At 42.3% G+C, this 21,678-nt stretch overlaps 1 protein-coding gene across 3 annotated transcripts in view; it reads left to right on the top strand.

Annotated features, from left to right (window-relative positions):
- Window positions 1-21,474, top strand: part of ESYT3 (extended synaptotagmin 3) — a 29,279-nt gene extending 7,805 nt beyond the window's left edge. For all 3 annotated transcript variants that reach the window (XM_048952648.1, XM_048952647.1, XM_048952649.1), the window contains 19 exons: window positions 3,844-3,910; window positions 4,432-4,521; window positions 5,316-5,371; window positions 7,308-7,428; window positions 8,399-8,572; window positions 9,090-9,172; window positions 11,008-11,056; window positions 11,714-11,803; window positions 12,676-12,738; window positions 12,837-12,905; window positions 14,126-14,191; window positions 14,978-15,064; window positions 15,382-15,531; window positions 16,021-16,463; window positions 17,636-17,725; window positions 18,135-18,266; window positions 19,714-19,819; window positions 20,415-20,464; window positions 21,349-21,474. In XM_048952648.1, the coding sequence (XP_048808605.1) occupies window positions 3,844-3,910; window positions 4,432-4,521; window positions 5,316-5,371; window positions 7,308-7,428; window positions 8,399-8,572; window positions 9,090-9,172; window positions 11,008-11,056; window positions 11,714-11,803; window positions 12,676-12,738; window positions 12,837-12,905; window positions 14,126-14,191; window positions 14,978-15,064; window positions 15,382-15,531; window positions 16,021-16,463; window positions 17,636-17,725; window positions 18,135-18,266; window positions 19,714-19,819; window positions 20,415-20,464; window positions 21,349-21,385 (2,023 nt within the window). In that variant the 3' untranslated portion in view covers window positions 21,386-21,474. The remainder of the gene's footprint in view (window positions 1-3,843; window positions 3,911-4,431; window positions 4,522-5,315; window positions 5,372-7,307; window positions 7,429-8,398; window positions 8,573-9,089; window positions 9,173-11,007; window positions 11,057-11,713; window positions 11,804-12,675; window positions 12,739-12,836; window positions 12,906-14,125; window positions 14,192-14,977; window positions 15,065-15,381; window positions 15,532-16,020; window positions 16,464-17,635; window positions 17,726-18,134; window positions 18,267-19,713; window positions 19,820-20,414; window positions 20,465-21,348) is intronic.
- Window positions 21,475-21,678: the final 204 nt, after the last annotated feature.

Here is a 21,678-nt window from a genome sequence, read left to right on the forward strand (position 1 = left end):
ACCCAGGTATTTCGTGTATTCACACAAGAGCCTTCAGCATGCCTTGTCTCTCTGATGGGGAACTCTTCTCCTAGGCTGTTCTGAGAACCTTGTTTCTCCTATGTTAATATTCTGACTTCCGCTTCTGCAAGTGACCAAGGTGCTATGCATTGTACAGTTGCTGCAGGAGATAGTGCATCACTTGCAGGAATGGTAAGAAGCAAATCCATGGGCAGTGATGGTTATTTACCTGCTTTTTTCCAGGTTGCTAAAGGAACAAGTTTGGGGTGTGTTTTTCTTTTTTCTTCTCTTCTTTTTTTTTCACCTTTCCTTAATCAAAGAAAGGGGCAACCTCTACTTTTCCGGAGTGAGGCAAACTCCCATTGCAGAACAGTCTCTCTTAGGTATGTGAATAGCTTTGTGTGTCTGCGCTAATGCAGCTGGCGGTGGGAGAAGAGCTGGTTAGAGGAGATGGACTTGAGCTGCCCCAATGGGACGGCTGCAGCCCTTGGCACTACCTCTCCTTGCATGCTGGTGAGTCAGGTTTGGGTGGCTGATTATACCCACAGCTGCCTGGCACGTGTGTCTGTGCAGTCTTGTCTCTGTGGCTGCTCACAGAGAGCTGATGACTGTGTAAGAGGGTTCCATGAGGATTTCCACATGTTGCTGTGGCTACTGCTCAGATTGGAAATAAGCCTCAGCAAAAGCAGGAACAGCGTGGATGCTCACAATCTAAATAGATGAGCGTTATCTGTACTGATGTGGAAATGTGTCTGACCAACTCATTAGTGATCTCAGACACCTGTAGATTATCTCATGGATTTGTATTTGTTCAGGCAGCCAGTTTTGCTGGTGACAGTTCTTTTTTGCTGCTCTCTTCCCAATTAATATTTGACGGGAGGCATCACAATTTTTCTTAATCAATGCTCCCAGCTCAATAATTAAAATTAAAATTAAATTATGACTTCCCACTGATGAAGAGAAAGCACTTTGTCTTAATTATTTTCTAGGTGAAGGGTGCATGGGGATAAAGTTATACATCAGTGACCTCATTTTCATGTAGAGAAGCCTTCTGAGCAGTGCTAACAGCAGAGCTCTCTATTCTCACCTGGCCCTGCTTCCTTTCTCATTTTCCCTCTAAGGGCAAAGGTGAGATATAAGTGGCTGGATCTGCCCGCAGAGCTGAGTCCTGGTGTAACAACTCAGGAGGATGGAGTAATTGCTGTGGTGTTGCTGTAGTGCACTTTGCAATGCTGAGACTAAATTCCCTTTTGGGTTTCGGACAAGTGTTGCTGTGTTGCAGTGAACATTACAGAACTGACGTGTCTGCATATTAGTAGCATGACTCCTTGGTGTTTGATGGGTGTAATTTTGTGGGAGTTTCCTCACTAGTGAATCCACGTGAACTTGATCTGCTGTTTGGCTCATCGCTGTCTGCAGTGCTGATTGGGATGGCCACAATTGGGAAGGCTGAGCTGCTTCATCATAGCGGGTGTTGTTATGTTGTGGATGGCCTCTGCCCTGCTCAGGTGTTAAATAACCCTTTGTGTCAGGTAGCATCCAGAGATCTCAGCACACTCAGTAGTTGTAACAGTGCAGGGACATCTTGTGGCATCCCTGCCTTAAGCCTGCGGGATTACCATTGCATCTCAGGCTGAATATAAGGAAAAATCTCTCCTCTGAAAGAGGAGAGGCACTGAAGTGGTTAGGCATTGAATGGGCTGCCCAGAAAGGTGGTGGAATCACTGTCCCTGGAGGTGTTCAAGAAACATGTAGATATCTCACTGAGGGGCATGGTTAGTGGGCACAGGGAAGATGGGTTGATGGTTGGACCAGATATCTTAAAAGTCTTTTCCAACCACAGCGATTCTATTTTCAACATTAAGGGCCCAGCTTTTCCAGATGGATGCAGGTGAGACATGGATAAGCATGCTTCCACAAGCTTGTCTTCAATCTTCATCCACTGCATAGGTGTGCTGTCCATATTTCCTTGTGCAGTAATATGATTTAGGACAGTAACAAGTTCTTTTTCCACCCCTGACGTGCAGGCAAAGCATGGTCCTGTGGATGCCAGCAGAGGGGCTCATCTCTGTGCATATGAGCATCAAGGCTTGGAGCCCAGCAGCTCAGCTCAGGCATTCTCTGTCTAGGGGAGAAGAGCAGGGAGCACAGCAAGCTTACACAGCAGAGGGGCATATGAAAGCATAAGCAACTTGAACTGGAAATGAGGAGTAGAACTAATGAGTAGAGTGCATCCTTCCTACTGGGCAGCCTAGTGTGGGAGTGGTGCCTGTTTGAAGCAGACCTGAGGGTGATTAAAGACTTAGGCTTTGATAAAAGGGGCAAAGGCAGCTTTGACATCTAGACTTGAAAACCGGATTGCACATATTGACATGTTACAAGGGAAGGCAGGTATCTAGAACTGGGTGGGAAGAGTTTTTGACGGTGGAGAGGCGTAAGGATTGTAAAATGAGACACCACTAGTGTTGTTTGCTGTGTTGGACACTGGTAACAGCTGAATTAAATCCTCTAGGACTAATTAATGCAAATCAAGGGACTTGTTTTGGCTTCTCATTTAGACTTTATATTGACAAGGCTCTGTTAGCAACCAGTGTAATGAACTGTAAGATAATGTCAAAATTGTAGAGATTAATACACGTTAAAATAAGTTTTCTTAATTACATGTCTAGCCTGCAGGGAAGATTGTGTTAATTTTGACATGGCCTGTGAGGCTGGCTACTGAAGAAATGAGAAATGCTCTAACATTAAAGGCTTTAATCTGAGCATTATAAACTTCCTATATTCTGCAAAATGACTCTTAAAAAAAATTCAGGAACTTTGTTTGCAGAAATGGAGACAAATTCAAGTTGTGCATTCTAGGCAAGATTTTTATTTTGGGGGGATGGAAGTAATCTGTCTATGTGCAAATTGCAGTGTGAATTAATGGTAACTTCGCTGTTTGTGCATCTGCCTGTGGTCAGAGCAAAAACAAATCTTCCTTTGATTGTGGGCTGAAGGTAAGCATAGGGGAGCAAGCAATGCACGCTCACCTTGCTTTGGTACCTTCCATTCTGCTTTGCCTGCAGTGTGTTTGTGTGTCTGCACCCAGAAAGAGCAATTTCTCGGAGAACTGGGAGGGAACTTGGTAGCTGTTAATTGTTTTCTGCCAGAGGCATCAACAAATCAGTGGGTTCTGCCTCAGGGGAGTGGCTACTGCTTTTAGCATGAGATGATGTTTGTACTTTAAAGTCTAAGGTGATTTCTAAATTGTGAAAGTGCCATTCTTGGCATTCATTTTATTTAAGGCCTGATGTTCTCCATGACTAAGATCTCATTGTAAATCATTGATTTTTAATTCAGCTTCAGGGAAACCATATTATTTTTAGTGATGCGTATGTCCTTCAGATGGGCTTTTTGGCTGTGGGCAAGGGTGAAGTATAAAATCCAGCACCCACTGGTGATGGTAAGATAGGTGGTGATGGGTCACCACGCTGTGCTATGGGATCAGTGGAGCAAGAGGGCTATTGCCATGGCTTTGAATTTCCAGTGAGCCAGTTGTTTCCCTGCTAGCAGCAAGCTGCCCCAACCAACTGCCATTCTTAAGAATGAGATAGTAACCTTGAAATACAAATGTCAAACGCTTTGACATTTTGCAGGCAATCAATATCCTAGCTGACCGCAGGGTTTCTGTTGTGAGGATCTTACCCTTGCTTAATGTGCTCAACTTAACCTTTTCAGTTGCTTTTCAGTTTCTCTGCCTGGGGTGTCATGTTGCAATTGTCAAGCTCCTTTCTACTCTGTACAGCCCAAATTTGCTCGCTCAACTATTGCAAACTGTGGAATAATGTGAGAACTTTCTTTCAGTTATGTAGGAGACTGCGAGATTCACATGGACATATCGAAATTTAATCTTGGGGTGAAAGGTGTGCAGGTGAGTGCAGTGCTGCTCCTGGCTTGGGATGGATGGTTTTATCTCCTTGTATTTTGGCTTCGGAAATAATGTCTTCCTTGCAGAGCACCTAAATATTATTTTAAGCTTCTTAGTCTTAGACAGGTTCAGTGCTAGAGCATCAAGCTCATGTGGGCCAGCTTCTGCCACTGGAGTTTGGAGGAGCCGCATGTTGGTAGAGAACTTCAAAAGAGAGAGTTCTGTTGGGGCAGTTGTGAGTGTTTTCTATTAGACCTACAGCCTGTTCTTATAGTATTGAAAGCAGTAGGACAGCATTACGTGGCAGTCAGGATGGCAGAGAGACTCTGTGAAATTAGAAAACATCACCTGGTAACAGTAACAATAGTCTGGGGGGAAAGGAGGTTATTGATGTTAAATTCTAAGTAATTTGAAGTTATTTGAAGTGGGATTTTAAAATACATTTACTTAATTGAAAAACTGAGTTTTGAAACTGTACCTGAGCATATCTTCAAAGGGTTTTCCTTGATCTGTTGTATTTGCAGTTGTATGGGACTTTGCGAGTGATACTGGAACCTCTTCTCACTGACGCCCCTTTCATTGGAGCAGTCACATTGTTTTTTATGCAGAAACCGGTGAGTCAGAAGGGAACTGTGCTCTGCAGCCTTCTTGGCTCTGGGACAGTTTTAATATATGGATGGTCTGTGGTGAATGCCATGGCTGGTAACCCAGCCTGCATAACTCTGAATATCTTGCAGTGCAGGTGTTTGAACAGCAAATTTCTGATTACTAAATGCTCATCTTCAATTCCAAGGGGAAGGAAATGTGTTTGTCTCACTCTCTTGCAGTAATGCCTAAAGAGTTGTTTGCTTCGTCTGAGAAGGGGGGAGGAATTTCCAATGGTAACAGCACAGGAGCCATTCCATAGGCTTTTAGATGTATTTTAAATCATTCCAGTCATGAATTTTATGTGTAGTAGCATTGTTTTCATTCATGAAAAACTTAATTTCTCTTCATACAATAAACAAGAGATTCCTGAAATCTGTGTTTGTAAATCCCCCTGCCTGAGAGCACAGGCCAACCTCCAAGTGAAAGAGTGAGGAAACAACTTCAAAGTCTAGGGAGAGCTGCCGGATTTACTATGCATGACCTTGGGGCATCTGCCAATGGCCACTGCCAAGGGCTGACTGCTGTGTTCTCCTTGCTTGCAGCATAAGCCCCAGTGATCCCTTAATTTCAGGTAGGACAGGTGAGGGAATTGCTATCAGCTGTTGATTTTAATGTATAAATACAGTCATTTACTAGTGCAGGTACAGTCTTTTTTAAACAGTCAGCTCTGTTTTAGAAGCATTTGCTTCTCCTTTAAAGTCAGCATTTGTCCTGAAATAACTTTTAATGGTCCTGTATCATTTCTCTGCCTTTGTTGTAGCACTTGGAATTCAACTGGGCAGGAATGAGCAACCTCCTGGATGTCCCAGGAATTAAGTGAGTGTCTGTTTTGTTTCATTTTATTCCTTTTTGAAAAGGGTTTGGGAACTGGGAAAACTTTTTCCAGCAATCACCAGAAGTTATTCTCAAGAGCGATATGTAGAAGTTGTTATGCTGATATGCCATCATCCTATCTGGCTGTGGGGTTGGCAAACCCTGAGTAGGATGCTCTTGCATCATGTCAAAATTGATTTAATCACTTCACTTTGGGATTTAGGGTGACAGTAGGCCACTGTACTTTGGAAGAAGCAAACTTTTTCTCTTCTGCTTCTTTGTGGCAGTTGCTTATAAAGATAGTTGAGCAGATCTGGGTATTGGTTATCTGTGCTTATGTTTGGTTACCATACAGTGGAAAAAGTTCAGGTGTCACACGGCTGCAGCCCTCTGACAAACTGAAATCAAATCCATGATAGTGAAAACTGCAGCACATTCAAAGGAGAAATATTCTTGTACTTCAAGAAACCCAACTGTTCCCCAGTGCCTCTTGGGGCCTCTTTGACCTTGTAAATAAGGCTTGCACAGCAAGGGTGTAAATCTCATCAGTTTTCAATACTGTAAGCTTTAATCTGCTCCACCAGATTGGAGATCTGCTTTTTCCTTGTTTTTTTCAGTGTAAGGAGAAAACTCTGTTGTCAGGAACAAAATACACAGTGGTTAATCAGCCACTGCCTTTTTCTCAGTAAAAGCGAATGCAGGCAGTAATGTTCTGCTTTCTTCCACCACATGCTTTGCAGACTTAGCACAGGAAGTGACTGATTGCTTTAGGTGCCAGTTGATGCAATAAAGGATCTCTGAAGACTTTTGATGTTGAGTGAGAGGAAGGACTTTTTTCTTAATTTGAGTCCAGAGTGGCTTTTTGCCCTGAAGTTTGCCCTGAGAGCTCCAGTTTTTATCAGAGGAATTAATCTGCTCTTTTCTAATGCAACTTTCCTTAATCCTCCCAGAGAAGAAGTATGTAGGTGTTCCTGCCTACAACCTCTCATATAATTAAATACAAATTTGGTGTCCTAGATCTTCACTCCCTGGTTCTCTCACAGGGATTTGAACATAGAAAACCTTGCTTGCTCATCAACATAGCACATGAAAGCTATGAGCAAATCATGCCTGCTGTGAGGTTGAGTAAGAGCTCTCCCTTTCTTTATTCTCCTGCTTAAAAGACCAAAGATGCTGCACACAGGCATTTGTCTTCACAAACTAGCTGTGTGTAGTTTGGTGCTGTACCTTCAGACTCAAGAGAAGGGACAGTTTGTCACCTTGCCACAGGGAGGATTTTGTCAGGAGCTCCTATGCTCTGGCCAGGAGCTTTCAGGCTTCTGGTTGTGCACTGGGAGTGGGAGAGGCCATTTCTTCTCTATGAATCCAGCTCCTTCTATGAACTGTGACAATTTCATTGCATGGTCCTCCCCTGAGAATTTGCCTTACAAGCGCTAGATTTATCAAGGGAGCAAAAGACTTCCAGATGTTTGGTGCAGCCACATTTCCCTCTTACTTCTTCTGCTTCTTCTGAGTTGTAGGAGTAGGTTCAAGTCCTCTCATAATCACCCAGAGGGTACAGAAGGTCTGTGATAGCTGTGTACTCCTTGCTCAGAAGAAGCAGGTTGAATCAGTTGTCCCTGCCATACAAACGTGGGAATTCCAAATAAAAGATTTTAAACTGAAAAGCTGGAAAGGAATAAGTGTTAGATTAGACTGGAAGGTTCCCTAGAGTCCAAAATGGACAGCACCCTCAGTTCAGACAATCTCCAGTGTAATGAAGGTCCATCCCGTTACCTGAAATACCTGGAAATGAGATTTCCCTTCTTAATGCAAAATATATCAGGAACGTGAATCTCAACTTTTGTTTGGTTCTGTGCCTTATTTTTTCTTTCTGATTGGGCTGGTGATTGGTTGTAGAGATTTATTTGTTTGTTTTCCTTTTTCCTCTGTCCTGCAGTGTAATGTCTGACTCACTGATTCAAGATTACATTGCTGCACGGCTAGTTCTGCCGAATAGGATCACGGTGCCATTGAAGAAGAACATGAGCATTGCCCAGTTGAGGTTCCCTATCCCACACGTGAGTTTTTCTTTTTTCATTGAGGATGTGATTCTACCTGAATGTGCGTTTGCTGTAGTGCAAGTGCATGTACACCCATATGTTGGGTTCCTGCACATCCAGTTCTCAGCAGCTGTTTCAGCCTGGATCATAGCCTTTCTTTAGGCAGTATTTCAGAAATATGCAAGTAAATATTGGCTAGCTCTTTAATTTTGAGGGGTGGGGAGTGCTTATATGTGGCATAAGAAGTCTGCTTAGACATGGAGACATTTACCAATTTAAACCAGTAGTCTCATTAGAAAACCACAGGTCTTCAATTAGAGAAAGTGAATACATGATCCATAAGTGACAGGCTACTTAATTTCTTCAGTAATTCTGTGAACAGGTGTAAACACAGAGCTCAGAGGATGACATCTGTATGTTAAAGAAAAGAATTTTGAAAAAATCCCAAAGCAGTAAATCCAACCCTAATCTCTGAAATATCTGATACATTCACATCTCTGATCTTCTCCTTCTGAATACCTAAGATATATTAATTAATGAAGACATTAATGAATGACTAAGGGCTGCTTCCTGTTGCAAACTTGCATCACTAAATTGAATTTGAATGGCCACTCTGCATTAAAATAAGAACCTTCTGTTGGCTGCTTAGTTCCTCCTTAAGTCAGTGGAAATTGATCTTGATTCCACCATCAATTTGATTGTGATGTATGTTCCTGTGTGTATTTGTATGTTTCTGATTTTAAAGTAAATTGAAGACTATTTCCTACCTAGCTATCTGGATGGGATTGTGCATCTGTGCAAGTTCTCCCCCATGGTAAATGATAGGAAAAGTGATTGTTTTATTACATACTGCCTCAAAATGCATATCTTTGCAAACCTGTCATTCTGACTAACCTTGCTGCCTGAAATAACAGTTTTAGGAGGCAGCACATTATAATTATCCAAATATCACATTTTCACGACTGATTTTGTGTCTTTTCCTATGCAGGGAGTAATAAGGGTTCATCTGCTAGAAGCTGAAAACCTTGTCCAGAAAGATAATTTCCTTGGTGCAATCAGGGGGAAGTCTGACCCATACGCTCTTCTTCGGCTTGGCACGGTGCAGTATCGAAGCAAGACAATTTCCAGAGATCTTAATCCCATTTGGAATGAGACATTTGAGGTACTGAACCTTTTAATCTTTCCATCTCTAGGATGCACAGCTGTTTACATCCTCGTACTTGAAGGACCTTCTCTTACCTGACTGCAGTGGAGCAGGTGGAATTCCTTGTTGCTTCATTGATGAGGCATTCCTGTCCCTTAAACAAGTCAAATTTACATTGCAAACATGAAATGGCACTGAGGGTTAATCTGATTTTACATATGTGGGTGTTTGGAGGAGGTGCAAAGCATTGCCTTAAATATCAATCAGTGCAGCAGTCTGATTGTGCAAGTGTCTTCTACTCTAGAATTGGTTTACTTTGTATATGGGATGTTTGTAGCTTTTTCTAATTTTGTGAGCAAAATTAACTGGGTTTAACTTTTAATTCAAAACCAAGCAAACTTCTTTTAAGATATTGTTATCATATCATATAATATGATCAGCCACAAAACAGCAGGGAATTGTGCTTCACACATTACAGAACTGTGAACCTATGTGAGTGCTTTTAATTTTTACTCAGTACCTGTTTCTTCTCCAGTTTGTTGTTCATGAAGTGCTTGGTCAGGACTTAGAAGTGGACTTGTATGATGCAGATCCAGATAAAGATGACTTCATGGGCAGGTAAAAGTGAGATTTTCTTCTGGTTGCTCTTCGAAGGGATGTAATGATCTGACAGATCTGCTCAACAGATTTCAGAAAACAGTTCTGAAGATTAAATCCTTTACTTCTTCATCGCCTAGTTAATTGCAGTCTAATTGGAATGTTTTCTCTTTGTTCTGGTTAAGTTTTTTTGCAGTTTTTTAATGGAGAAATATCCTTATAGCAACATTTGCTATCCATTTTCCATACAGAAAATGCAAATGTGAAGTGATTGGCAGCCAGGGAACTGCCCTCATCATATCAGATGACAGACAGAAGAGGGGCACTGCTTCTTAAGCTATGGTTATCTCAAGTGGAACAGCTTCGGTGATGTTCTATGGATAACATTAGCACTTAGGGAAAGGCAGAGTTGGACATGATTTCCTTCCAAATGAGTACATCAGATCTTACTTCTTTGGACTTTGGGAGGATTGGCTGACATGCCTGAAGGCTGTGTTGCCATTCAGCAAGACCTGGATAGGCTGGAGAGCTGGGCAGAAAAAAACCGGATGAGGTTTAACAAAAGCAAGTGTAGAGTCTTGCATCTGGGGAGGAATAATGCCATGCACCAGTACAGGTTGGGGGATGACCTGCTGGAGGGGAGCTCTGCGGAAAGGGACCTGGGTGTCCTGGTGGATGACAGGTTGGCCATGAGCCAGCAGTGTGCCCTTGTGGCCAAAAAGGCCAATGGCATTCTGGGGTGCATTAAAAAGAGCGTGGCCAGCAGGTCAAAGGAGGTGATCCTCCCCCTCTACTCTACCCTGGTAAGACCTCATCTGGAGTACTGCGTCCAGTTCTGGGCTCCCGAGTACAAAAAAGACAGGGATCTCTTGGAAAGAGTCCAGCAGAGGGCCACGAAGATGGTGAAGGGCCTGGAGCATCTCCCCTATGAGGAAAGGCTGAGTGAACTGGGTCTGTTCAGCCTTGAGAAAAGGAGACTGAGAGGGGACCTGATCCAGGTCTATAAATATCTAAGGTGTGGGGGGCAGAATGGCGAGGCCGGACTCTTTTCAGTGGTGAGTGGAGACAGGACAAGGGGAAACGGCTGGAAACTGCAGCATAGGAAGTTCTGCACAAACATGCGCAAGAACTTCTTTACAGTGAGGTGACGGAGCACTGGAACAGGCTGCCCAGGGAGGTGGTGGAGTCTCCTTCTCTGGAGATGTTCAAGACCTGCCTGGATGCCTACCTGTGCTACCTGGTGTAGGGAACCTGCTTTGGCAGGGGGGTTGGACTCGATGATCTCTGGAGGTCCCTTCCAACCCCTACAATTCTGTGATTCTGTGACTTGCTGCTGTGTTTGCATTTATTTGATTTTAAATAAATAAAAACCCCAAGAAACAAAGAAAACAATCCAGGCCTTGCACAGTTATGGTAATCTCTGAAGTAGAACACCCAAGTAATTCACATAGGAAGCTTAATGTTGAAGGAGTCTACTTGCTCTGTCTGAATATTGACATCAGGTTATTAGCTCCTAGTGCAACCAGCTATGAACAGGGTGAATAGTGGGCTCAGACTCTTGCTGAAAATCTTTGGAAGCCATTAAAAGTGATGATTGCTGCTGGACTCAAGGTCTGTTTAAGTTATATTTTAGTTTTGGAAGCATTTCAAGAGGGAGAAGGTCCTGTAGAAGTGTGTGTTCCACTGTGTGCCAACAGATAAAGTGTGGAAATTGCTCTCTGGGACAGATTTGGTTGTGGCTTTTTACTTACTAGTTGTGGTTTCTCTCTTTTATTTTTTTTTCCCCATTTGTCCACTAATCGACAGTACGCTGTATGCCTGAACGTTCACTGAAACATTTCCTTTTTGTCTTCCAGCTTGCTTATAAGCCTGCTGGATATAAAGAATGACAAAACAGTTGATGAGGTAAAGATCACAGCTTGTTTTTCAATGTAGTTGTGTTGTATACTTACATGTATTCATTCATGCTTTGTGTATGCTACTGCATTGTTTCTGTGTGCTTGAAGCTTCCCTGCTTACTTGTGCTGCGGTGTTTTCTTTTTGTGAAGTTCTCTTTGCTCAGAAAACTCGAAGTAGCCATTACAGTTGTTCACAGTCAGTCTGGCAACCTCAGACAGCCCTGAGCTTATGCTGAACCAGCAGTGGAGTATCTTGTGTTAACAGCATGTACCCTGTGTCTATCACTTATTCCTCTGAGGCTACAGATCAGTTTGGTGAAGCAGTCTGATTGCTGAGGGAACAAATAATCAAGTCTTATTGTGGCTCATTCTGCAGCTCAGTGTTCTGCAAACAGTTCCGGAGTGCCTACTTCATACTGCTTCATACTGCTACTGCTGCAGAATGTGCAGTATGTGCACTGTGTGTTTGTGGAAATCTTGCTCTCAGTGTTTCTGGCTCATGTTCCCAAGTAGATGGACATTCTGAGATGTATATATCAAAAATTTAATTTAAGAAGTTTGAAGTACAATTCATATTGTTTATTGTATTTAAGTCCCAGAGGCTGAAATATATAGAAATTATCCTGTCTCAGTTTTCAAGTTGCTTTTTATTGTCTCCACTTAGTGGTTTCCCTTAAGCAAGACAACAAGTGGACACTTGCACTTAAAGCTGGAATGGCTTTCACTAGTAAATGACCAAGAAAAGCTATATGAGGTGAGTATGCTTAAAGGATCCAGATACTTTGATGTTTGTCCAGTGATCAACAAAGAAGGATGTGAAATTGGGAACCTCAGGCAAATGCATGGGACTTTATTTTGTCTAACAAAGTGTAGACATGTTGGTGGTTTGGTTGTTTTGGTTTCTCCTGGGGAGGAAGGTGTTTACTTGCTTCAGGTCCCATAGCAATACAGCAGCAACTAAAATCTGTCAGCTGTTTTTACTTAAGTTAGTAAAGCTTTGTTTGGCTGACTGCAGAGTGACCTCTCACAGTTCTCTCCTTTGATTATTTTTCCCTTTCCTCTTCATCTAAAACTTCTGTAGGATCCCAGCACTGTGCACCTGTACTAGTCACAGCCAAATACCAGCACTGGTACTTGCTAGGGCCATCGTTACAAATGCTGTCATATTCAGTCTGCGGAATTCCTTGGATGCATCTTCCAAGGTCGCTGCTTTCTTCATAGTTAACCAAAAAGTACTGGAGTTCACTGAGATGAAAAACATTTCATTTTTCTCGAGGTTTTATTCTACTGATGCTAGATTAGTGATGACAGTGTATAGAGTTGAGCACAGGCTTAGATGACTTGCTGTCCTAGGGAATCTGACCAGTTCTGCACTAGATAAACTGAAGGTCATTAAGTGTGATGAATAGCAAAGACCTGGGCCTTTTCTTACTGGTCTGCTTAAAGCCCTCATGCTGTAGGGTATTGGCTTGTGCTCCTCTGAATTCCAAGATTAAGGAGAAAGGCAAAGAGCTACTTAGCTTACAGAAACTTTCCTTTGAGTTTATCTTGTGCTGTACATTGTCCTTGGTGAATGATCATACCTGCTTTGTGTTTTGTTTTCTTCTATGTTCCTGGCCTTGGCAGGATAAGAAGGGCCTGTCTACAGCAATTCTGATAGTCTACTTGGACAGCGCTTTCAACCTCCCAGTAAGTACAAAACACATGCAGACAGCCTTCACTCCCAACCCCCCCTTTTTAAAAAAAGCACACAAATTAATTGTTTTTAAATACTCTTACAAATTCAGAAAAACCACTTCGAGTATTCAAATGGTGAATGTGGAGCAAAGAAGATAAAAAATAACAAGTACCTCAAGGTAAAATTTATGTTCTTCCTCCATGCTTTCTAAACCACCTTCTGGATTATATTGTATCATAGCAACTGAAAGTAGCTGTTATAAAGAAATAATCTTTCCACTGTCAGAATCTGTGACCACAGGTTCAAGGTAGTGATTGAGAAGCCTTGCACTAATAAGAGGTGATCAAATGGGGAATGCAGCACAGAAATATTTGATTGTGTGTGGGATTGTATTAAGTTTATACATTGGAGAATGAAAGCTTCCAACATCAGACCAAGTCATGCTACCCTTCATGCTGCTTCAAGGGTTCTTCCCATCCCAAGCTGTTTCATTTTGCCCCACTAGGAGTAGAAGGGTGGGAGACCAAACCACCAGATTCCTTCTCTCTGTTTTAACCTCTGAATCCTCAGAGATTTGGAAGTCATTTTGTCATTCATGCCTCCCCTCTAAGTTACTTTTTAACTCCCTAAATACTGGATCTTGCTGCTGTAGTGAAAACTGCAGATGTAGGAAAGAATGTCTTTCTCCCTGTTTTCTTGAACAAGCCACACACAGCCACAGTTGTGAGCAGTGAATGAAGCTTCCCTCCCTTTCTAAATATGTTCTTTACATTTTCATGAGTTACCTATGTCATGATACACATGGCATATGATAATCCTTAATTCTGAATTTTATTGTATACACTTTTCTTTGTTTGTTTTTTTTTTTTTTTTTTTTTTTAGTGGCAAAACCACCTCCTTGGTGTTGGCAAAGCCTCTGCAGCATTAGTATGAAGGAGCATAGTACTTGAGGTTCAGTATTGCTAATTCTGGAAAGGAATTTTTGCCTGGTTCTATAGGCTCTCTTCTAGCTGCTGTGCAACATGTCCTGAGCCTAAGAAACCAATTCTGAGTGCCCTGTTTCATCACAGAATGATGAAAACTCCCCACTGGCCAACAAGCCAATACTTCAATACTTCTGTACCTGTTTCCTCGCAGCTTCTAATAAACAATTAGCTGCTCACCTATTGAAACCTAAACCCATAAAACTCTGGCTTAAATGTAATTTCTTGATGCCAGAAGGTAAGATTGCTGTGTTATGGCTGGAGTCTCTCCTGCATGTCATGCTCTTCAGATGTCCTACATATGAAAACTATTGCCAGCTTTCCAGTCATGTATTTCAAGTAAGAGTAGCGATTTGATCCTGCTTTCTGTAATCTATAAATTGTTCTTTTTTTTTCTTCTTGTATTAAATGGCAGAAGACAGAACGAGAACCTTCCTCCTTTGTCCTGCTCACGGTAGGAAACAAGACTCAAAAAAGCAAGGTAAGTTTGACTCTTCTGCTTTCCTTAAATATTTTTCAGGTGACAAACTCCAAGTAGCTCCTAGAACTGCCACCTTTTTTCCTTTGTTTTTGTTCACCCAGAAATTGGGTTCTGCTTGCTTTTTCACCTCTTTTGGTTTTCAGTTTTCTCTGCCATGCCTCCTGCCTCTTCCCAGTTAGGTCAGACTTCCAGTTTCCCCCGCTCTTTTCCTCCTGCTGCCAGCACTTGTCACCTGGTAGAAGAAACTGTTGTATTGAGCAGCCTCAAGCAGAGCCCCATGGGTGTGCTCCTTTATAAGTGGATGGCTCTGGAGCTGTAGCCTCCCACTATTCCTACGAGCTCTACATCCTTCAAACTGCCCCTCTACCTTTCTTATCCTTCCTTGCTGTCATGCTGCAGGTTTGTGAGCTGGCTCTGAGTGTCTGTGGGCTGGAAACATTGCTCTGTCTCTCTGGGTAGAGAGGTGGGAGGAAGGAAGCAGTGCTTTGCTGCAGCTGAGGCAAGCTGCTGGTCCAGCCAACACCAACTTGGGCCAACTGCAGCTCACCTGACTTGTTCTGCAGCATTTCCACATCTCTCACAGCTTGTTCTGGTTTTGCCAGAGACTCCACTTGTGCACACTTCTGACATGGGAATTTCATTCTCTGTGTATAGCTGGGATGTAGCATCACTCAATTACAATAGATAAATATATCACTGCAACCCTCTCCAGTGATCAATGCCACAGTATTCTTTGTTGCTCACAGACCACATTAAAAAATATATGCCACAATCTTCTTCTTGCAGACCTGCAATTTCAACAAAGATCCCAAGTGGGGCCAGGCTTTCACCTTCTTTGTCCACAGTGCTCATTCCCAATCACTGCATGTTGAGGTGAGAGAAAAGCCCTTCCTTTGGAAGCCTTTCATAGTGGATGTGATTTTGGTGCAGGTTCTTTTTGTCTGCATTTACTGGGGTCATCCTACTTAAAAGGTGGAAGGAGTGTGTGTTGTTGTGTGGACAGTTCTGTTAGGGGATGCTGTTATCTACCTTTGTGCTAGGGTCAAGTAATTAATAGTATCTTGGTACAAAACAAGGGATATTTCCTAAGTAAATAAGCTTATTTTGATCTGTATGGAATGCCTTCTTGTTTTGCTGTTCCTTGTAGTGTGCTTTCCAGTTTGTCACCTAATAAAACCTTTCTTTTCTAGATAAAAGACAAGGATCAGGATAGTTGTCTGGGAACATCAGTGGTATGTCTCTCCCACTTACTTAAGGACCCAAACATGACTCTGGATCAGAGATTTCAGTTGGACCATTCCAGTTCAGACAGCTTCATTAAAATTAAACTTGTGCTGCGGGTAAGTTGTTTGCTGTTTTCACTTGGCTTTCCCAGCAGAAAAGCTTCCAAATCTAGCCAAGCAAAAGATGAAATGCAGGAGAGAAGAAATGCAATTTTTACTTCAAAAGTGAGTAAAGGTGAAGTGTGACAAGATCCTTAGCTGCAATTGATGGTGGAGATGAGAGCTCTGCCTTGAGGCTTCCCAAAGCTTAGTGCAGCAGCATTGCCAAGAACCTTCTCATGATGTTAAAGAGTGGAACTGAGAAAATCTGATTTGGGAAATCAAAACTGCACAGCAGTGAGAGGCTCTAGTGCTTAAGGATTGTTTTCTCACAGTGTTTACACAAGTAAATACACAGTGTGACAAAGGAAGACAATGTAATAGCTAGTTCCATAGCCTTCTTTCATCTCTAAATGCAGTCTCCTGCTTTCTAAGTCGCACTGTAATGAAATCTAACGCCAGCGTTTGAGCAGCAGTGCTCATTTTTTTCTCCCTGGTGATTTTTAGGCCTTGAATGTTGAGGAACCTGATCCACAGAGAGTCAAGACTGGTGTCAGCGCCTCGAAGAAAGGTCCCATGCATGTCATGGAGAAAGGTGGAACCCAGCAGGAGTTTGTCTCCCCACCAAAACCAGAAGTCTCAAAAGTACCTCCTGTGAGCAAAGACACTGCTGTGCGGGAATCTCAGCCAAAAAAAGAGGACAGTGAAGACCTGGACACAAGTAACAGTTCAGCAATGCCTGCAGCAAGTGAAACTGTTGCCAGTCTTGATGAGACAGAGAGTGACCAAGATCTAGAGCATCGTGTGCCATCAGCATTGCACACCAGGGCAGCAGTAGTGCCCACATTGCCAGTTGTAGAAGAACTGAGGCTTGCACCCAGTGTTACTTCACTGGGTTCTCTGCCTTCCTCTTGCTTTGAACTCAGTAGCAGCAATCTGGACCTTCATAAGTAGGTGGTTCTTCCAGTTGAATAGTTCTCTTCTTGAGAAAGTTTGTTTTTTGTAAGTGTCTCTTGCATACACGTGAATTCCAGGCTGTAGAATCAGCTTAATCTAATACTTTGTGACTGGTAAATTCTTTAGCTCTGAGCAAGACTTCATTTATAAATCACAGAATCACAGAATCACCCGGGTTGGAAGGGACCCCAAGGATCATGTAGTTCCAACCCCCCTGCCTAGCAGGGCCACCAAACATACACATTCAGATCAGGTTGCCCAGGACCCCGTCCAACCTGGCCTTAAACACGTCCAAGGACGGGGCATCCACAACCTCCCTGGGCAGCCCGTTCCAGGGCCTAACCACTCTCCTAGTAAAGAACTTCCCCCTAACATCCAACCTAAATCTTCCCTCCTTCAACTTGGATCCATTTCCCCTAGTCCTGCTGTTGTCTGCCCTTTTGAAGAGTTTACTCCCCTCCTGGGTGTAGGTTCCCTTCAGGTATTGATAGGCTGCAATGAGGTCACCCCGCAGCCTTCTCTTCTCCAGGCTGAACAAGCCCAACTCCCTCAGCCTGTCCTCATAGGGGAGGTGCTCCAGCCCCCTGATCATCTTAGTCGCCCTCCTCTGGACCCTTTCCAAAATCTCAATGTCTTTCTTGTACTGAGGGCTCCACACCTGGACACAGTACTCCAGGTGGGGCCTCACAAGAGCCGAGTAGAGAGGGACAATTGGACAATAAACCATTGGTAAACCATTTTAAAATAATGTCTTGATTTTGAAATCACTTTGGAAACATGCAGAATGAGATGTAGAAAAGAACCCATTCTGCATATGTAAGCATCCATTAGTATGCAGACAGCATACAAAACACATGCTGATCTGTGCTTTGCTGCTCCATCTACAGCAGGCCAATTGGGTGCTGTTCTCTGGCTACTTATACTTCGGGTCTGAGGACAAGGCTCTGTGCAGAAGGCAGACAGAGCTGGCACCAACAGGAGTGTTGTTTCTGTGGTCCAACTGCCATAAGATGTCATAAAGAGGAGCAGTGCACTGAGAATTGGTTCTAGTTGAAAATGCATCACCAACTTGTGGAGCTCGTGTGTTGTTTCATGCTGTAAGGTTTATGCATATGGTCTATTAGATACCTGTGTTTAAAGCTTTTGCTGTGTACCTGTCTTACAGCGGGACAGAAATGCCTCTGGGAGAGATTCAGCTCACAGTGCGCTATGCCTCCATACGGCAGAGCCTTGTTGTGCTGGTGAATGGCTGCAGGTAATGCTGGCAATTGCTTGCCTCTATATGCATGAAAGAGGGAAGGAGCTCTCTGAGCTTGTGTCAGGAAAGCTGGAGCAGAACCACATGAAGTGTAACCTGCCTGGCCAAAGTGAATGCTATTGAGAACTGACACTTGTCCTGGGATGTCTGAAGGAGATTTAAATGTCGTGACAAGGACTGACACCTCTGACTGATGTTGTAAATGCCAATTTAGGAACCCATGAGTTCAGTAGTGGAATTTATCTTGTCATCCATAAGATTTTAATTTGCTTATGTTTCAGCTCCCGTGATAAATGCATTTAGCTCATGAATCCATGAAGGGTGGGTCTGATTTTAAGACAGGGAATTAAAATGCATACAGTGGGAGAAGCTGCCTTGCTTGTCAACACCATTTTTCTTTTAACAGAAACTTAATACCCTCTTCCAATCGTGGAGTGGATCCATATGTCCGTATATATCTGCTTCCAGATAGAAGATGGACAAGTAGGAAGAAGACTTCTGTTAAGAAAAAAACCCTGAACCCCCAGTATGATGAAAAGTAAGAAAACATTGATTGTAATTCATGAATTATGTTACAATCTCTGTGAAGTGCAAGGGCTCACAGAAGGTGTGCACATGCTGCGCTTTAATGATTGGTTTGTGAACATCTACAGGTCTTGGGAGAGAAATGGCACTGTACCTGTGTATAAGCTCTTTAAATGGACTTTGCTCTGCATACAATACTGTCACATCTTCCCTCCTCCTTTCCTGACCCTAGCAGATGCACACTGCACTTTCTTCTTTGCATACAGACATTCCCTTCAACATATTTAACTCCATGTCACTTCAGAGGCAATCTTTCCATGTGAGTACCTCCCAAAGCCTACTTCTCTGTTCATACTTCTTTGCTTGATGTTTCATCTGACGTCTTTTCAAAAGTCAAAGGCAGGCATATACAAAGCATTTTGAGACAGATGGATGCCATCACTGAGTGCTGCTGGGAGCAACTTAATGTGTTGCCACCTCTGTGCTGATAGCTGACACTTCTACAGGTTTGCCACTGAAGAGGAACGTGTTCTGTATAAAACTAATGGCAGTAGCACTTAATTAGAAGTAGAGTTTGTCTGAGAGGCAGTTCTAGTGCAGTATGTAAATGAAGGTATGCACTTGAATGTGATCCTGGGTAATTCAGCCTGTTCTCGTGAACTGTACACACTTAGTGCCAGCACTGGTGTTGGGAGCAGGATCCTCCTCCTCATCCCTAGTATTGGCATGTCCTGTACATCTTCAATTAAGTGTAATAGGTTGAGCAATACTTAGCTCCAAAACACATTACCTGTTTTACAACTCTGACTTGAGGAGGAACTATTCAGGTGGGCAGAACCTGAATGATTTAACATGGACAGAATTGACGTGACATTTGATGATGTGTGCCAGAGCCATGAGTCAGAGCCATGAAGAATTTAATTGCTACAGGTTTATTTCTTTGTCTTCTCTTAATGTGGTATAAGCCTACTTTGTAAACTTGGGGGATTGGCATGGCTATTTCCTCTGAGTAATAAAAGTTGAATGGAAAACATGCTGATCTCCCATGAAGGGTAAAAATGGTTGTTAAACAGCATTTCATCATGGATGCACGCTTTCCTTCATCCCCCTGGCATGGTCTGACCAGCAGGCTGTCATGGAAGAAGCTGACTTGGAAGAAATTTCTTACAGTGTTAATAAAACCTAAATTATTGCCTTTTATGTTCCGTGGGGAATTGGCGGTGTTCACATGTTTTGTAGTCAGCCCTCAAACTCTGCTAAAGCTGTGGTTGGCACCAGTGTTCTCAAAGTTTATAATGGACAGTAAAACCTTTTCAAACTTTGGCTGCGATTCATTGGTTGTAAAGGTCGTTCCATGAAGCTGTGTTCCTTCTCTGTTAAAACTGCTGTATTTTGACCACTGAGACTTACAGGACTTCAGTATTTGACTTAAGTCACTCCTTTCAAAACTTTACTTTCAGGTTTGAATTTTTTGAATCTTTGGAAGAAGTCAAGAGAAGGACACTGGATGTTGCAGTGAAAAACAGCAGGCCATTCATTTCACAGGAAAAAAAGGAGCTGGGAAAAGTAAGTTTAATCAAGTTATGCTACTGGTTTAAATAGAATTGCAGAGTTTGAGAGAATCCTGTAATCCTGAACTGCAACTCTGGTAGCTAAATCTGAGTAATAGAACTAGCAACATGGAAACAACTTTAGTCTGAAATTGGGCTTTATCACCTTGGAATCTCACATGGGCTCATGTAATTGATAGGCAATGCTGCTTCATTTCAAAGGAGCCATCCTGAAATTGAAATGTGTTTCTTGGGATGTCCAGCTGTCTGTCTGGGGATAGGTCCAATAGTGCAAATGTAGAACTGAGAAAGATGTCATTAAAGCACAGAATTTGCCAACAGTACATGAATTTTGCTGTGACTAGCAAACATGAATCCTGTGTTCAGTGACAGATAAATCTCCAAGCAGTGCTGTTAAGAAACTGAGTCTTAATGTTGATGCTAAATGCCTTTATCCTGAGAATGCATGAGTCTCATCTCCCTTGAGCCTCACCTGTAGCCTTAGAGCTTGAAAGTTGATGTGGAAGAGTGCTAACTTAGCTCATCAACATGTACATCATTTATGTACATATTTTTATATATATATACCAATAAAACTTTGTTTTTTAAAGGTGCGGATTGATTTGTCACAGGAGGATTTAATCAAGGGTTTTACACAGTGGTAAGTTTGTTTCATCTTTTAACCTGCTAATAATGGCTTTGCTGAGAGACTGTATGAGTGTTGTTGGGGTGATGGCAGAAAGGCTGTGTCTTTTGGTAAGCAACAATAATGTTTTACCTGCAAGTGCAGGACTAACTGGAATTAATCTGGTAGTTTTATCTAAGCTTTATGTTAATCTGGTTAATAGCATGATATCTATCCTGTGAAAGGGTTTTAATAAGAGGCTTCCTCGTCAATTATTCTGTCTTCAGCATATTTTGAATTGCATAAAAACCACTGGGTTACATAAATAAAGAATTATGTTTATTAAAGTAAATTTGCAACAAATGACTTGGATAAAGATCTTAGCTAAATTAATACTCTGATTAGCAATATATATGTATGATAAAAAGCTAATTACAAAGCATTTTTAGAAGCTGTTTTAATAAGCCACTCACAGTTCTGCTTGTATGTTCATTATGGTTCAGACGTCAATCTTAAGTACTGGTCTGAGGCAAAGATTAAGAACCATTTCTTTTCTCTCCTTCTCAGTCTCAGGTTAATGGCAGTCATTCTTCCTTCATCCTTCAGTGAAGGAGGTGGAGGAATGCAGTGAGTGTAGCCCAGCAGCTTCCCAGTAGTGTGGTCAGCAGTGTAGGGAAACCAAGCTCCCCATGCCCAGCTTCTGTGTGTCTCATGGAAGTATACAGCAATTACGGCAGTAGGAGAAAAATGACTCATCCAGAGTTCCTGGTAAAGGGCTGAAGTTTGAGGCCATCTCTGAAGCCTCCTTTGCCATTCTCCCGCCTATGAAGCACAAGCAATAAAGCAGCCCAAGTTCTCTGTTATGACAGTTTATACTCTTTAAAGAAAGTCTTAAACTGCTTTCTGTATCTGTCTTGCAGGTATGAGCTGACAAGAAGTAGACGCAAGAAAAACTGATTTCTTCTCATGTACATAAGTTATTAATTTTTAAGCTTTGTATTGACTGTACATATCTCTTTTGTAATTGAAGTGTTTTGAAACATTCACTGCAAACTTGAAGCCATCTGCTGCTCAGGACATGTGCCCTGAATGATCCTACTGACATGAGTTCTCAATGAAGTAAAACAAAAAGAAAGGAAACAAAACAAAAAACTGTGGGAATAATTTCTCTCTAAAAACAAATCATTTGTTCTTGATGTTTCTGGTGTATCTCCTCCCCAAGAATCCTTACATATGAATACGCTCCTAAG

This window comes from Lagopus muta, chromosome 8 (genome assembly GCF_023343835.1).
Source record: "Lagopus muta isolate bLagMut1 chromosome 8, bLagMut1 primary, whole genome shotgun sequence".
Lineage (NCBI taxonomy): Eukaryota > Metazoa > Chordata > Aves > Galliformes > Phasianidae > Lagopus > Lagopus muta.